Source organism: Myotis yumanensis, unplaced genomic scaffold (genome assembly GCF_028538775.1).
Source record: "Myotis yumanensis isolate MYYU_CA2020_CCGP unplaced genomic scaffold, mMyoYum1.0.hap1 SCAF_6, whole genome shotgun sequence".
NCBI lineage: Eukaryota > Metazoa > Chordata > Mammalia > Chiroptera > Vespertilionidae > Myotis > Myotis yumanensis.
Genome location: NW_027223757.1, coordinates 66,050,496 through 66,068,519, shown reverse-complemented (window position 1 = coordinate 66,068,519; position 18,024 = coordinate 66,050,496). Strand labels below are relative to the sequence as shown.

The 18,024-nt window shown below is 34.8% G+C and overlaps 1 protein-coding gene across 1 annotated transcript in view; it reads right to left on the bottom strand.

The window, feature by feature from the left end:
- LMBRD1 (LMBR1 domain containing 1) overlaps positions 1-18,024 on the bottom strand; it is a 76,044-nt gene that overhangs the window by 5,358 nt on the left and 52,662 nt on the right. Inside the window, exons 10-14 of the mRNA XM_070418311.1 lie at positions 11,289-11,353; positions 10,839-10,941; positions 10,239-10,343; positions 7,957-8,106; positions 6,615-6,693 (exon numbers count right to left, since the gene is read on the bottom strand). Of these exons, the coding sequence (XP_070274412.1) occupies positions 6,615-6,693; positions 7,957-8,106; positions 10,239-10,343; positions 10,839-10,941; positions 11,289-11,353 (502 nt within the window). The remainder of the gene's footprint in view (positions 1-6,614; positions 6,694-7,956; positions 8,107-10,238; positions 10,344-10,838; positions 10,942-11,288; positions 11,354-18,024) is intronic.

Here is an 18,024-nt window from a genome sequence, read left to right as displayed (position 1 = left end):
TCTACAGTTATCTAAAAAAAATTATGAGTATTTTGAACTTTGATCTTCAAAGTAAATTTAAGTTGCTGAATGTTTCATTTAGAGATTGTGTTCTAAAATCAGAAGTGTTCAGCAGACTTGTGACTGTTGTTCCACAAAAGAATACATAAAAGTGCCAATTAAACTAAAGAGGACCTGTTAACAATGAAAAACTAAAAATAGGGGCTCAGAGAAAAATTTTCTTTCCTAATGACAAGTGGCCATACAAAAAAAAAGGAATTCCCCCTCCCATCCACCAAGCCCCATCCTGACCTTAAAATTTAAAGGATAGATGATCAAACAAAACACAGAACATGAAAATGTTAAGTATAGTAAAAGAGACACTTGAAATCCAGACACTTTGATTAAAATCCTAAGTCTCATACTATCTGTGCAATTCATCTATTGGGACCTTAGTTTCTGCATCTGAAAAAAAAGGGGGGGGGGGGGTTGAACTACTTAGATGGCCTCTCTAGTTTTGTTTTCTTATTTTCCCACTAGAGGCCTGATGCATGAAATTCGTGCAAGAGTAGTCCTTCCTTCCCTCGGCTACCATCACTGGCTTCCCTCCGGCACCCAGGACCCGGGCTTCTCTCTGGCCACCGGCAGGTACCTGAGACCCAGGCTTTCCTCGCAGCCCCAGCTTCATTTGGAAGGTCGTCCGTCCAGAAGGACGTCTGGTCTAATTAGCATATTATGCTTTTATTATTATAGATTATTATAGATTCTAGTTTATATTTTTAAAACTGTTCACAAATTATGCATCTCTTTATGACCTTTATTTCCATTTTTATACAGAAACTGAGAGGGGAAAAGATTCTCTATCTCTAACTGACATTCTGTCTTAGATAAATGTTTTCAGAATGATAAGTTCTACAGGTTCTGTGAAAACAGGTCAACTTGTTTATTTGTTGGCAAAAGTAAAACAGCCTGGCAAACATGTTTTATTTATAAAGAATGTATTCTGAATCATTCATAGGCTTGTTTGTTCAGAACTTAGTGTTCAACTAAGGTACTGATGCCCATTTTACTTTAATTTTTCCCTAATTTTGTATTTAGTTACTTAAAATAATTCTTACTTTCCCCCTTTGTACTTCTTATATCTGATTAAACCCTACCTTAGATTTTTAATTTTCAGTCTGCTTGATTTTTTTGTAACTCATGCACTTTAACACACCATCAGTTTTTATTTAAGCATTATCTGCTAACTTGAGTCATCTTAATCATTTGTCCTTGTAATATTATGACCTAAAGCTAAAATTGAAGCTGTAGATCATTTGATTATTTTTAAGGCTATCTATACATATTATGTTAACAAATACACTTGATCAGAATAATCTGCCAAAATTAACTTTGATATATACAGACCATTTCATTTCCAGTTTCTTTAATATTCAAATAAGACAACACAAGTTTCTTATTGGGTGATAACTTCATAAGTTAGATGAATGAATGTCTATTCACTATGTTGTAGACCTGAAACTAACATAAATTACATGTCAACTATAATTGAAAAATTTTAAAAATTAAAAAAGACAATACAAGTTTACTTCAAGAAAAGGTAAGCAACTTAAGATAACAGAAGTAAGACTGGGTTCATGAGTTTTTTGAAGTGATCATTCAGAAACATATTATCTTGCTTTGTCCTTCATTGAATTCCCCAAATATTCAAAGCTTCCACCACATTTATTATAGTAACTTGGCAAGTATATATGTCTTTATGCCTTGTTAATGAAGGTTCCTTTTCTGCTTGGAATATCCTCCAGTTGTTTCAGCTTACTTATTTAGATTTAACTTATGCTTTTGGGCTCAGCTATAATGTTCTGGACAGAATAAATCATTATTCCCTTTTTATTTCCTACAGTACTTTGTTTATAATTTCAACATACTTGCTATTTACTTTTCCTTCTATTACGATTATTTATTTTCATATCCAAATCCATTAGACCAGTGGTTCTCAACCTTCCTAATGCCGCGACCCTTTAATACAGTTCCTCATGTTGTGGTGACCCCCAACCATAAAATTATTTTCATTGCTACTTCATAACTGTAATTGTGCTACTGTTAGGAATCGTAATGTAAATATCTGATATGCAGGATGTATTTTCATTGTTACAAATTGAACATAATTAAAGCATAGTGATTAATCACAAAAACAATATGTAATTATATATGTGTTTTCCGATGGTCTTAGACGACCCCTGTGAAAGGGTCGTTCGACCCCCAAAGGGGTCGAGACCCAAAGGTTGAGAACCGCTGCATTAGACGGTATGCTTTCAGAAGGTAGGGACTGTATATGTGTTTCCTATGACACAGTCTCTCTTTCAAAAAATCCATCCCAGTACTCACAATGGCTATTGTGTTTGTCCGTTAAGAACAGTGATCTTCCATCTTCCTATTTTGACTCAATTATGTCTATGTTACTTTTAATAACACTAGTTTTAAAACCATTTTATTCACATTAACACATAAATTGTGTATTAATGCAAATTAGATTAAGTAGCAATTAAGACATAAAACTATGAATATAAAGGTCCTTTTGCTGTAATGACATAAAATTTAAAATAATTTCTAATTTGCTCAGTTGATTCAGTTTTAATATATAAATTATGCATTACCTGTCAAAATAAATTAAGCAATATTGTCATTTTAAGAGAACTTTGCAAATATAGTATAATAGGCATTCTTTATAAATTTGCTAAATTGCTCTATTTTTTAAGATATTATTTTAAACACAAAGAACCTAAACTATTTTTATATGAATAACTCTCTTTTGAATGATACATATTATAAATACCTAAAACTAGGGTTTCAGTAATATTTTTATGTTTAATAAATGCCAGACCACCCCAAATATGAACACAATATTACTTTAAAAGTCTCTAAAATGTACTTAAAATTGATAAGTCAATATATGTAGTTTTAGAAATCATTGCTTTAGAAATAATTTTATGTATAACACTGTAAACTGTAATTTTTGTTTCTAAATTTAAAATTATTCTCCAAAATTCTTTTATTTGCCATAAACACATAACAAAGATGTCATCGAATGCCTGAGGAACTTATATTATAGCATCATCTACTTTAATCAAATGTTCCTACCAAAATGTCACAATGTCACTAGTTCGCCTTTAAATAGATATTGCCACACCAGTCCATCACCACACATTCCACCCCATCTCCACCCCATGTGTTAAGTCCCATGCCTTAATTTGCTTTTTCATTTTTCTCCATCATTATTTTTATTTAAAGCATTCTCTTTTTAAAAAATGTACCCTGACACTCCAAATTCAATGATCATATTTCTATCATTCTCTTCCAAATATGCACAGGTAAAATTAAATTTGGAAATTAGACTGAGAACAGAAAAAGGTTGAAAGTATAAATCAAATCCGCAAAACTAAAGGGTATGTTTTGTACTGCAAAGTAACATTTTAAAGGACAAGTCAACTACAATGTTTAAGACAAATATTAAATAGTTCAAGACGAGTCATTTTAAGCACTATAAATTAGATTGGACTGAAAAAGAAAAATACTATATGTGATTCATAAAAATGTCATGGTCAAGTATATCACTTGACTAACACTTATTGATCTATGCTACACAAATTCACTCAGTTCAGCAATATAAAGGCATTCTTAAAGCCTCACATAAGTGTGAGGTAATTCTGAAATCTCCATTTGTTTTGTTTTGTATTTTTGCTTAAAGTTTCAATAGTAGTACAGTAATTTAAGAAACAGAATCTTAATAATTTTAGATCTTCAGGATCACTGCCTTCTTATTTTAAAATATTACAAATCAACTCAACATTTAATTTTTCATTCTATTTGCATTTAGCTAAAAGTGACAACCCAAAGCATTTCATTATCAACCATATTTATGTTATGTGTATGCACATTTTAAAGTAAAAACTCTAGCCCTAAAGTCATTAAAAAGTAGAACTGGAAAATCAAGTATATTATTTATCCTAGAAATATCTTACTGTTATTTCTTCAAGCAAAAAAAGAGGTATCCCTACCATATCTGTGTTCCCTTCTCTTGTTCTTTTCTCCCAGTTTTAGCCTCTTCTTTATTCCCTATGCATTCTGGACTCTGAGGTTGGTCACTTTATTCTCTACCTCTCAGCTTGTCCTTTGTTTTCCAGCCCACTTCACTCTTCAACCACCTTCCCCAGACAACGTAAGCATTGATGGACAATAATCATACCAGTTGTACCGATCTATACAACAAAAATACAAATTGATCATTTCATCTCTGTCCCTTGACATATATCTTCAGTCAGATCCCTCTTCTATTCACTTTCATGGTCTATCAAAACCTTTGGACACTTTTTTCAATTTTGTGCCCACTCAATTATCAGCAGATGACCTAAGCTTAACACTTCATAGCAAATTGAGATAATCATCCAGAAATGCCAACTTCCTGCCCACCCTCACTGAGTCCCATCATTGCTTCCTTCCTTGCAATCTACAGAAAGCATTCTGTCTTGTGTTCTTAATATCCTCTCCTCCAGAAATGAATGATACTGGTCCACTATTCAACCTTTGGTATTTTTCTTCAACCACTCCCACTCCATTAGTTTTATCCCACCATCCCTAAGTCTCTCCTAATCTTAAAAAAAATGTCCTCAACTCTGAATGCCTTCTATAGTTTCCATCCAATCTTTCTCAATCTCTATTAAGAATTCCTATGAAGACTAATGTAAACTCAGTCATTGCTTTATATTCCTTTTTATTCAATATAATTAATTTTTATCTCCATCATTAGCATTTTTGCACAGCTTTTCTCTGTACCTCCTTTGCACTTAGATTTTCATCTGAGTTCCAGTCTTCATGCTCTTCTTATTCTCAACTCTCAAAATTCCTTACATAAACATTCAATTGTCTATAAAATCTCCACCTAAATGTTCCTGAAACATACTAAGTCAACTAATCATTTCTTACATTTTTCCCTAATCTTAGTATGAATTTTTATCTGTTTGGTGAAACTGAAATTTACCAAACTACACAGTAACAAGAGGGCCATTCTAGAACTCTCTATTTCCCTTGTCACTGCTCTAGATCCAAGCAATAAGAAATTCTTCAAATTAAACCCACAAATTTCTTTCTTCATTTCACACCACTTCATGACCACTGTATAGTTCAGGCTTTCACCATCTCTTTTGGATTATTATAAATAGCTCTCCCAGGCAATACCTCACAAAAGACTTCTATGCTATGGTCTCAATTTCGCAAATCTGTTCTCTATATAACTGGTATAATTAAGTTACTGAAAAGAAATCAGATCATAACATCTACTTAATTGTTTAAAACTACTGGCTCTTTAGTTATTTTGCAAGACCTTTTGTGACCTGATCCTAATTATTCAATCTCATTTCCTCCTTCTCTCCAATACCCTAACCCAGGGGTGGGCAAACTTTTTGACTCGAGGGCCACAATGGGTTCTTAAACTGGACCGGAGGGCCTGGCCGGAACAAAAGCATGGATGGAGTGTTTGTGTGAACTAATATAAATTCAAAGTAAACATCATTACATAAAAGGGTACGGTCTTTTTTTTTTTTTAGTTTTATTCATTTCAAACGGCTGGATAGTTTGCCCACGGCTGCCCTAATCGCATAATTTAAAAAACAAAACAATGTTTTAAATTCTCTTGAACATACACCCATAGAGTTTAAGATTATTTTATCTGTTTGTTTTGTCCCTCTGCCTACAAAAGCCTTCTATAGGTGCACACATACCAGATAAATCTTTAACCCTGAAGCTCCGGTTTCTTTTTGACTTCCATTCCACAATGATCTCCTCCAGGTAGAGTAAATTACTTCTTCCTCTGGGCTGTCCGCGTATTCTTTACCTATTCCTGTTACTCCATCAAATTCTATAGTTGGCCTCACTAAAAAACTCAGAATTTATCTTTTTCATAATGATACCTATGAATGGTTTATGAAGAAATATACTATATTTGACATATTACTTTACCCTGAAATAAAAGCATTTTGACAGCAGTGTAGAAAAAAACCCTGTAAATTTTGAAGGAATAAATCTGAAATCCTTAATCAGGATAAAATATTATAATATTCAAAGGGAAAATAATCACCTTAGCACACAGAAAATAGTGGGGGGAAAGTGATTCTCTAAAAATACATAGAGGTTAGGAGCACAGAATTAGAGTTTTTCTCAGAATACACATGAAATACTTAGCATTGTGCCTGGAACCCAATTATATGTTCCTAAAAGTTAATGCTATTATCGTTAACATTATTAACTAAAGTGACTAGGTTTGGACGAGTTAAAAGTTGTTTTAGGTCACAGGTACTTTTGATCTTGGTCCTAAAAATTATGAATTCCACCAAAGAAAAAACATTTAAGAATGGCTTCTTATATTAGTAAATGTGATAAATTGTACCTACCTTTATTACTTCCTAAGCAACTAATTTATAATGGTTTTTTCCTTAATTAAAATCATTATATCATCAAGAAATTCTACTGAAGAGACTTACCAATTTCTTCTTGCTAAAGTTCCTTTAAACAAATGCACCACATAATGAACACAGCAAAATGTAAGGAATACTTTCTTAGAGTTGTAAGAGTTGCTTTACCTTCAGGGGCATCTGCATCACATCTCTTTGGCACAGAAAGGGTTGAGTTGCCTTTATAATCATCATAAGTTATATTGCTCTGAAAGATGAAAATTAAAAATCATATTTTGATTCCAAAGTAATCACAATAACTTTATACTCTGTTTTCTATTAAACTACATCTAACTAATACTCTAAATAGTAAGTTTTAAGATAAACTTAACATGAAGATTTTATTGCAACAATCCTTGGGTCCTGTGTTGAACAACAGAACTCCTTCCCAGAGAAAGAAACCACTTATTTTTCCACAGTGAAGCAAGAAAAGGATATCGTTGGTCCATGGAAAAGCACGATCTTCATTCATTCAAAGAAAAATGTTTAAAAAGCATGACCCAGTGAACTACATGCTGGGGATGAGGCAAGAAGAGAATAAAAAAAGTATAAGAAGTGATATTTATGATTCGGGTGATCTTCTAGTATTGTGTTTCCCAAACTCAAGTCATTCCTGTACCTCCACCATGACTGCTCCTCCCACATTATTACTTAACTTTATTCAATGAACCTTAGCAATATTATAGATGGTATTGAGTGAGGGCTTGATGTGCTAGTTAGATGTGTTTGTCCCTAACTACATGTTAAAGTAAAAAAGAATAGAGGATAAAGTACAGGATAAAAAAAGGAATGATCTGAACAGACTATCTTAACAATGAAGACTCTATTAAAGCAAGGCTTGAACGAGACCCTGAAACATGGATTAGATTTGAATTGACAGAAAGTAGAATAAGGTATTTTAGGAAAAGGAAAAAATACTAAACAAAGGTTGAATCAGATATGGCCAAAATATTTTAAATTGTCAAAAAACCCAAACTAGCTGCCCAATTATAAATAGGAACCACAGCTGCCTTTGAAAGATCAACATCAAGAAATCAGTGTTACAAGTAAGAGAACACCCAGTTACCTACAAATAAAATATTTATAAAGCATCTCTGTGGCATTCATAGTACTGATGAACAGACATATTTTTCTTACCAAAACTTTTTGGGGAACTATATTAATAAATTTACTTAAAATGCTATTTTAGAGGAAATCTTATGGGTTTTATTAAAGTTCTGATGTAAAACTCAGTAGCTTAGCATCATAGGATCCATTTAAAAAATATTTTAATGAATAGTGTGTCATTTTTAAAAAGAACTTGTAAGAAACAAATATAAATATGCTCAAAAATGGAAAAAACAGGTTTAGCAAAGTTAAATTTAATCTGAAGAACTCATATCTTATGCTAGCCTTCATAAATTAAAATTTGCTTTAAAATATCAGTATATTTAAAATATCTAAATAATGAATTTTTAAGTTTTGCACTTACCTCTACTAAGTAATTTTGGCTTCCATACATAACATACTGGGGAGCAAGACTATAAATCATATAGCTAGTGTGAAGGACAATAAGCAGAAGTATCATGCAGAGAAATAAGAGTGCCTGGGGCCTGGTCCTGCCTCTTCTGATTTTATATAACTGGAAAGAAAAAAGACAGTAACAACATTTCAGCAATATATTTATTTGTAAGGCACTAAATCCTGCTCATGCTTTAGGGGCAATGAACACAGTTTAATCAACCATTTCTTTTTTCAAAATAAATACTAAGAATTCTTAATCATTCCAAATAATTATAAGGATGGTAAAAACAATTTTCTCCCTGCACAGATTTCAGGTTTAGATTTGTTTATTTCAAAACTAGAGGCCCGGTGAATGAAATTTGTGCACGGTTGGGGGGGGGGGGGAGTGTCCCTCAGCTCGGCCTGCACCCTCTCGCAATCCGGGAACTGTCAGGGGATGTCCAACTGCCAGTTTAGGCCCCATCCTGCAGGATCGGGCCTAAACCGGCAGTCGGACATCCCTCTTGCAATCCGGGACTGCTGTCTCCTAACCACTCGCCTGCCTACCTGCCTGATCACCCCTAACCACTCTACCTGCCTGCATGATCGCCCCTAACCACTCTGCCTGCCTGCCTGTTCACCCCTAACCACTCTTGCCTGCCTGTGTGATCGCACTTGTTTGCCTGCCTGCCTGATTGCCCCTAACTGCCTCTGCCTCAGCCCCCGCCACAGCGGCTTCGTCTGGAAGGATGTCTGGAAGGTCATTCGGCTGTCCGGTCTAATTAGCATATTATGCTGTTACTAATATAGATCATGGCAAAGCATCTATATCCAAAGGAACCTTTAAATTATTCATGAAAAACTCAGGACCCAGAGAATATATCAATATTTGTATGGTCTGTTTTCAGACAAACATTCTAAATTTATTACACAATAGCATCTGTAAGAAGTTCACAGAGCTAAGAATTGTGAACTACCTCTAATTCTATCTAAAAATTAGAATTAATTTAAACTAGAAGTATTTATTTGTGGTTTTATAGAATAATACACAAGAACAGACACATCACATGATATAAATATTCATTTCTATGAAATACTCAACATCCTCATACTGTCATAAAATCTAGTTTATGATAATATGACTACATATTCTCATATATACCTATACCAGAGCAAAACTAAAACATATACTAACAAATACAAGGAACTGGGTAGCTTGCTTCAATGGCAAAGCACACTTTCATTTTAGCAATAAGGTACCACCCACCTGTTTTATTATTGGACTATGGTATAACATAGAATAATAGAATTCCAGTTCTGGATGGGATGATGATATAATCACCTAAAATTTTACCTTTCCCAGCTTCCCTTGCATCTAGTAGTGGCTAGCAGTGATAAAATATTAAACATCAAAGAAAAGTCAAAGTCTACTGACAATTTCTGGGAAAATTCTGTTTTATTATAGGTGTCACCCATTCCTCCTAACTACCTTTTCCTTATGTAACATGGACAGGATGAATAGAGCTGCAGCTGTCAAATTACAATAATGAGGGAGAAGCCAAAAGGATTACAGAGATATTGGTTTGACATTTTTGAGCTACTAAACCAATGCCAGATTTTTTTTCCACAGCAAGAAGTCACTCATTAGTTCAAGCCACTATTTAAATGGTTTTTCCTGTACTCACAGGTATAAGTAGTCTCTATCTGATACAGCTTCATTTTAAAATTCTTAATTCACCTCAAAATGAACATAAGAAGAAAAAACCCTTTATCTAATCATATAATGATCTTTAACTCCTAGTAGGAAGGACCATCTTTTGAACTACAGTGTATCCAATTGTGCTTCAATGTGTTTCCATGAAGCCAAACATTAAGGAAAATAATATAACTTCTAGACCAGAGCTTCCCATTCTCGGCGCAGGGGACGTTATGGGCGGGATGAGTCCTTGTTGTCTGAGGCTGCCCTGTGCACTACAGGCTGTTTATCAGAATCCCTGGCCTCTCCCCACTAGGTGCCGATTGCGCCCCCTAGTGGTAACAGCTGGAAATGTTTCCAACATTGCCAAAAGTATCCAGGGGGCAAAATCACTCCTGTTTAGGTAATAACCAGTGCTCCAGACAAAAGCACTTTTATGTTAGCATAAAGTAAAGAAGCTAATTTTCCATCACTTTTAGTATCAACGTACTTAAAACTTCTATATTATAAATATAACTTTCAATAATAAAGAGTATGTACAAAATCAAAGTAATAATACTGTAATATATACTCACTCTAATCCAAAAGAACCATATGCCAATATTTCTAATCCCCGCCATTGAAGTAAAAATAAAGTACATAATAATAATTGTTATAAGAATGTAATCAAGAGGGAAAACCTGAAAAAAAGAAAGATAAAATTAAATTCAATACACACACAGGGCTTTAGAAGTCATATAAAATTAACTGAAATGTCATTATTTATATTTGGCAAATGTTTAAAATATCAACCCTGATTTAAATCAGGCTACTATAAAAATAAAAAATAAATCCCCCCCAAACAATTACCAAACTATTACCAAATTGTTTAGTACCATTATCATAAGAAAAATCTTATAACAAATTAAGCTAAAAATTACATTTAAATATGAATAAAAAACTTCATCAAAAATTAAAAACAGGAATTGCTTAAAAAGCTTACCTTAAAAACAGCATATATCAATATAATAATCCTTAAAGCAACATATCAATGTAAAAGTCATGTGTAAATAAAAAGCCAAATCAGCAGAGGGCACAGCATATATTGCCAAGTATTAACAAGTTTTTCAACATAATAATTTGACAGTTTGTAAGAATATGTGCTAGAATATAAAATGATTGTTCTTCTTACTTACTCTTTGTAGTAAAGGCAAAAGCATATTCAGTGGATTACTGAGATTAGTTCCAAAAATTATGAAACCAGAATTGATTCCAGCTGAATGAAGAGCTTTATCCAAACTAAAAAAGTAAAATAAAAATTATAGTGATGTTTACATATTATATGACCACATTTTCAGTTAATTTATAACTTAAGCATTCAAAATCAACTGAGTCAAAGCAAACCTCAAAAAACAAATTAAACGTCACTTAAATATCTTACAGATATTGGTCAATTAATAAAGAATAAAGAAATACTAACTATTATTGAAACGTTTTAGTCATTCTTTGAGTCAATGCTATAAAACACTTCAAGTAAAATGGCTACTGAAGATGAACAGATTACAGTAATAGAATTATTCATGGAAAATGTGTACCATCGTAGGATTTATATATGTACTTTTAGTAAATGTGTCTAGTGTACTTACTTTGACAAGAAGAGAGAAATTACAAACAGCAATGCAACTAAGATGAAAAATATTCCCCAAATGATCTAAAGGCAAAAATAATAATAATAAAGTCATTGAAAAATAGTTCTAAAAGTTGACATTAAAAGCTTAAACCATTATGTTCAATATGAGTTGCTGGTATATGACCATGATCAAACCAAAATGATCTAAGATAGATTTTAATTTAGTATATATTTTTAGGCATTTGTCATCTAAATTTCCATGATGAGATTGAGAACATACACAAAACAGACAAAGCATTTGAAAGTCTTCATCTATAAGTAAACAAATGAGACTCTGCTAGGTCAAATAAAAGGTTTATTTATATCCAGTTATACACATAAACTTCAAAATTAATTGAAAAGTTAAGACTAATAGGACTACATTAAGACTAATGTACACACACAAAAACCAAAACCAAAATACTTATCAGGTTATATTTAACTTGTTAAAATATAGAATTTGGAACATTTTCCCATAGAAATAATGATGTACATATATATACATAATATACATATACACACCTATATATGTACCATTTATATACACATATATATTGTATATGACAATTATATGTAAAAAATTATATCATAGCCCAGAAAAGACTATATAACTGAAAATATTCCTGAAATAGAATACTAGTAGCACCAAAAAACTGTCATGTAAAATCATGTTTCTGTAGAGAAATGTGTTAAGCAATGTAATTGGTGGGACATATTTCCTTTTAATGTCTAAACTTTATATTAGGTAAGGTAGAAAATAAGCAAAACAATTATTGGAACTAGGTTCCTAAGAAATAAAATTTCAGAATAAAAAAGGGGTAAAACCAATGTTACTAATAACCTAGGCTTTTTGTTCTTGACATCTCAAGTTCCAGAGACAACTAGCCTGAAGAATTCACAAAGCTAAGTCCATGATTACTGAAAAATACATGTGTTAGGCAAGCTTTGTTCAGGTATGAGTTATACTGTTGTTGGTCATAAGTTCAATGTTGTATTGATCAGCCGTTGATTTCCAAGTCCCAATCCAAGCTTTTCTAGGCACTAGACTAGAGCCTCACTGCTGCACTAATGTAAAGATGGTTTAGACACCTACAAGTAGATTTACTCTTACATAAACGTCAATATTCATATCACAAAGTTCCAGGCAATCTACAAAGATCTTGTAGGTTACATGAACTCTAACACTCAATTACTACCAACAAAAAACATCCAAATCAAGTTAGCTTAAATTAAGAAGCACTACACTATAACCCAAAATGTACCTCTCAAATAAAAAAATGATCAAGTAAAACTATGGAGTGGGTAGTTATCCTTCCAATAAATATTTAATAATCCTACTTTAGAGTTAGAAAGAGTCCGTCATTGCCTTTAAGCATTCTAATGTAGCGTGGCCTATAATAAAGAAAAACCACATATGCTTTAAATACTACTATCTGAAGGGTATCTGCTACATCTTTAAACATAATTCATATTCAATTTCAGTGCTAATTACAGAAATAAGTAAAAAAAATTTTAAATATTCTCACAGACCTTCAAAACAACTACACACTGGCAGTGTGTAATAAAATTAAATTTCACTGCTTGCTTACCTTATGAAATTTAGTTATGTTTAGGTTTGTTTATTTGTTGGAGGGTTGGGAAAGAAGTGGGGCAACCTGAATTACAAATTTTACCAATTCTTTATTTTGGATCTTCAAATAAACATAAACATGTTTTTAAAAGTATGTGTACACTAACAATGAATAATCTGAAAAGGAATTTAAGAAAGTTCCATTTATGTAACATCAAAAAGAATACTTAGGAATAAATTTAAATAAGGAGGCACGTGATATATACTTAAAACTATAAAATATTGCAGAAAGAAAGGAAGAAAGACAAATAAATGGAAAAACATCCTATGTTCATGAATTAGAAGGCTTAATATTGTTAAACTAGGGGCTAAGTGCATGAATTCGTGCACCTTGAAAGGAACTGTGGGCCACGAGGCTGCGGTGGGCACAGGGGCGGGTCTCGGCCCATCCTCCATGCCCCCATCTGGCCCCTCCCACTGAGGCCACTGGCTCCCTGTCTGCTGGCTGCCCTGCTCCCACTGCCACTGATGGCACAGAGCAATTGGGGCTGGCACCAGCAGTGGGTGCAAGCAGGGCCAGCACCGTCAAGTGGCAGCTGCTGCCCTGATTGCCCCTCAGGAGTATGGGGAGGTGGAGAAGCCCTCAGGGGCAATAGGGGCCAGCAGCCGCCACTTGCACCCGCTGACAGCACTGAGCGATCGGGACCAGCGCCAGTGCAAGCGGGGCCATCACCAGCAGTGGGTGCGAGAGGCGGCTGCTGGCCCTGATCGCCCCTCAGGAGCAGGGGGAAGTGGAGAAGCCCTGAGGGGCAATTGATGCTGGCAGCTGCCACTCGCACCTGCTGATGGTGACAAGCAATAGGGACCGGTGCCAGGTGCTGGCAGCGGGTGCGAGCAGGGCTGGTGCCAGCAACAGGTGTGAGTGTCAGGCAGGACCGTGGCATGCAGAAGCAAAGAATTTTCAGTAACCACCAGAGGCTCGCCCCAATGACAGCAACCAGTGCCCTGCCTTGGTCTGACACCCCCTCACTCATCTGCTCCACCATCCCGCTGCGGCTGACGCCCGCCATGTTCCACACTCTGCTGCCTGCTGCCAATGCCCACCATGTTTCGCGTACACCCCCTGGTGGTCAGCACACATCATAGCGACCGGTTGTTCGGTTGTTCCACTATTCAGTCTATTTGCATATTAGGATATATATAGATAGATAGATAGATAGATATATAGATATATAGATATATAGATATATATGACAATACTACTGAAAGTGGTCTATAGAGTCAATGTAATCCCTATTAAGATCACAATGGTGTATTTTTGCAAAAACATAAAAACCCATCACTACATGACTCACACATCCCAATTTCAAAACTTACTACAAAGCTACAGTAATCAAAACAGTTTTGGAACTGGCACACAGATGTACTTATAACCAATGGAATAGACCCCAGAAATAAACCAGCATACTTATGGTGAAAAGATTTTTGACAAGAGTGCCCAGCCCATTCGATGGGAAAAGGACAGTCTTCTCAACAAATGGTGCTGAGAACAGGAAATCTATATGCAAAAGAATGAAGTTGGTCCCTTTTCCTTTACCATATATCAAAACTAACAAAATAAAAGACCTGGCCAGCATGGCTCTGTGGTTGAGCAACGACCTATGAACCAAGAGGTCATGTTTCAATTCCCAATCAGGGCACATGCCCAGGTTTCAGGCTTGATACCAGTGTGGGGCTTGCAGGAGGCAGCCGATTGATGATTCTCTCTCATCACTGATATTTCTCTCTCTCTCCCCCTCTCCCTTCCTCTCTGAAATAAAAACATACATTTTGTAAAAAATAGAAGACCTAAACATAAGACCTAAACCTGTTAAACTCTTAGAACAAAACTCTTCATGGAGTTGGACTTGGCAATGTGGAGAAGAGACTGTTCTATAAAAGGACAGCTGTCTATCTACAAGCTGGATCTTGGCCAGAAGGGGGGTTGCTTTCCATAAACCCCTCTTAGAGACTGATTATAACTGATGTTTATTCTGACATACATCAGCACCCTTTCCCTACCTCCTGCTATGTGCTGGCTCCAGAAACAGGTTGCTGTTCTGACCTGGTCAAGCATGTAATTTCCTATACCTGGTAGTATTCATGTACTAGTACCAGTGACTATTCCCCCCTTTTAACCGACACAATCCTTTGGCACCTGTGAAGTGACATGGGGATTCATCTCATTTTGCAGCCACCAAGACAGGCCTTGTATGTGAGTTTCCCTTAATAAACTCCATTCATTACTGGAATGGAGTGGCCAGCCTCTTTCTTCAGTCTTTCCCTGCCCTCCATTTATGGAGGTAGTCTCAGGGTTTTTCTTGGGGTCTGCATGTACCAACAGGCAATTGTTTTTAGATATAACCAAAGAGCACAGTCAACAAAAGAAAAAATTGGACTTCATCAAAATTAAAAACTTTTGTGCATCAAAGGACACTATCAACAGAATGAAAAGACAACCCAAGAATGGGAGAAAAATATTGCAAATTATATGTCTAATAATGGATGAACATTCAGAATATTTAAAAGAACTCATAACTCAACAACAATAAAACATAAACACTTTTAAAATGGACAAAGGACTTGAATAAAATTTCTCCAAAGAAATTATACAAATGACCATCAATCAAATGAAAACATGCTCAACATTACTAATCATTATGGAAGTGAAAATCCATGACATACCACTTCACAACCATAGGTTAGCTGTTACCAAAACAATGGAAGTAAGTGTTGGCAAGGATGTGGAGAAATTGGAACTCTTGTGCATTGCTGGTAGGAATGTGAAATGCACAGCTGCTGTGAGTTTGTAGATTCCACAAAATGTTAAACACAGAATTGCCATATAATCCAACAACTTCATTTCTAGATAGATATTCAAAAGAACTGAAAGCATGGAATCAAACAGACACTTGTACACCAATGATCATGGCATTACTCACAATAGCCAAAACTTGAAACAACCCAAATTTCTACCATTAGATAGATGAATAAACAAAATGTAGTATATACATACAGTGGAAACTTTATTCAGCCTTAAATAGGAATACAATTTTGATACATCTACCAGTGGATGAACTTTGAAGATATTATGCAAAGTGAAATAAGCCAAATACAAAAGGACAAGTATAGTATAATCTGTTATATAACATTCCTGGAATAGGCAAGTTCAGAGAGACAGAAAGCAGAAGAGAGGTCATTAGGGGATATGTGGCTGGGTATGGGGAGAAATGGGGAACTATTATTTAATGGGTACAGTGTTTTTTGTTCAGGATGGCAAAAAAGTTCTGGAAATGAACAGTGAATGAAATTAGTAAGTATATTGCACAATATTGTGAATATACTTAACGCCACTGAATGTAAACTACAAAGGGTTAAAATGATACATTTTATATTATGTATATTTACCACAATATAAAAGTCTGAAAAAAATATATGTGATACAATTATGGACATGAATTTATAACTTTGTACGCAAATACAAGAGGAGTGTGTGTGTGTGTATGTGTGTGTGTGTGTGTGTAAAATAAGAGGTGTATATATAGTAAAATCTCCACGCCTGCTTCTATGCTTCCTTAAGTTCCCATATGTAGGGATATCCTCAAATTACATTTAAAACCTATTGAATCTATAGGTTACCAAGGCCAATTAGTTGCACAAGCTCAAACTATGCCCTCCTGTTAGAGGAAAGTTTAATAAAATATTTAATGAACATTTTAGACTATGCTTAAAAATATATTCAGTAGTATATATAAATGCTGCTTTAAGGAGCCATTATCTTATTCTAATTAGATGCCTATTTTTATGTCTTCAACACAAAACTAATTTTCTCCCTTGAGTTACATGACAGTATTTTTAAGAAGTTGAAAAATCCTAACTTTAGAACTATAACAATAGCAGCTGCAATTTTTTGAGCTGTTTATATCAAAAGGCAATGAAGAGCATACATTATTTTACTCAATTCCTATAATGAAAATAAAATTAAGGATATAATTCCATTAAGAATATAAGTCTATGCACTGAATTCCCCTGCTTCTGAAATGAGATGTGCACCTCCTAAGGAGTACATGGCCATGTGAAATCACAAGATCAATGGGCAATGGAGATGATTTATGAAAAAAAATGTATATAACTCAACATTTGCATTTTCAAATTTCCAAATTTAATACATCTTATAATACATCAAACATGGATTATAGCACAGAGTAAAAGGCATTACTACTACAAAATTTTGAGATAGACAATAACTTCAAAGAAACTTTGTATCAGGAGTTTCTCACCAGTCTTTTATTTTTTTAATATATTTTTATTGATTTCAGAGAGGAAGGGGGGGGGGGGGAGAGAGAGAGAGAAAGAAACATCAATGATGAGAGAGAATCATTGATCGGCTGCTTCCTGCATGACCCCAACTGGGGATTGAGCCCACAACCAGGCATGTGCCCTTGACTGGAATCGAACCTGGGACTCCTCAGTCTGCAGGTGGACACTCTATCCACTTAGCCAAACTGGCTAGGGCTCTCACCAGTCTTAAATCATCTTCAGTATATACGGAGCACTGAAAAGGGGTGAATGGACCTGTTTTTACCTTCTTCCACTAGGACTACTTAGATGCTAATGTTTAAAAGCACCAATATGAAATAAGTCAGTCAGAGAAAGACAGTATCACATGATCTCACTCATATGTGGAAAGTCAGTAACAAAATAAACTAATGAACAGAGTGGATCCAGAGACCTGAAAGCATGGAACAGAGTGCAGAATTTAGGAGGGAAGGCGGGGGAGGGTGGATGGGTGGGAGGTAATCAACCAAAGACTTTGTATGCATATATGCATAACCCATGGACACAGACAATAGGGTGGTGAAGGCCTTGGGGTAGGGGGGAGAACTCTAGGAGGTCAAGGGGGGGGGGGGGGAGAAAGGGGACATATGTAATACTTTCAACAATAAAGAATTATTTCTAAAAAAGCACTAATCGCATGTGGCTTCCTATTTCTGAATTACATCAACTGTGGACAAACACAGTAGTAATGAATAATAAATTATTTTCATATTTCATTTGAGCAAAAAAAGCACATTTTTCTTTTGGCATTCATGTTAACCCTTCA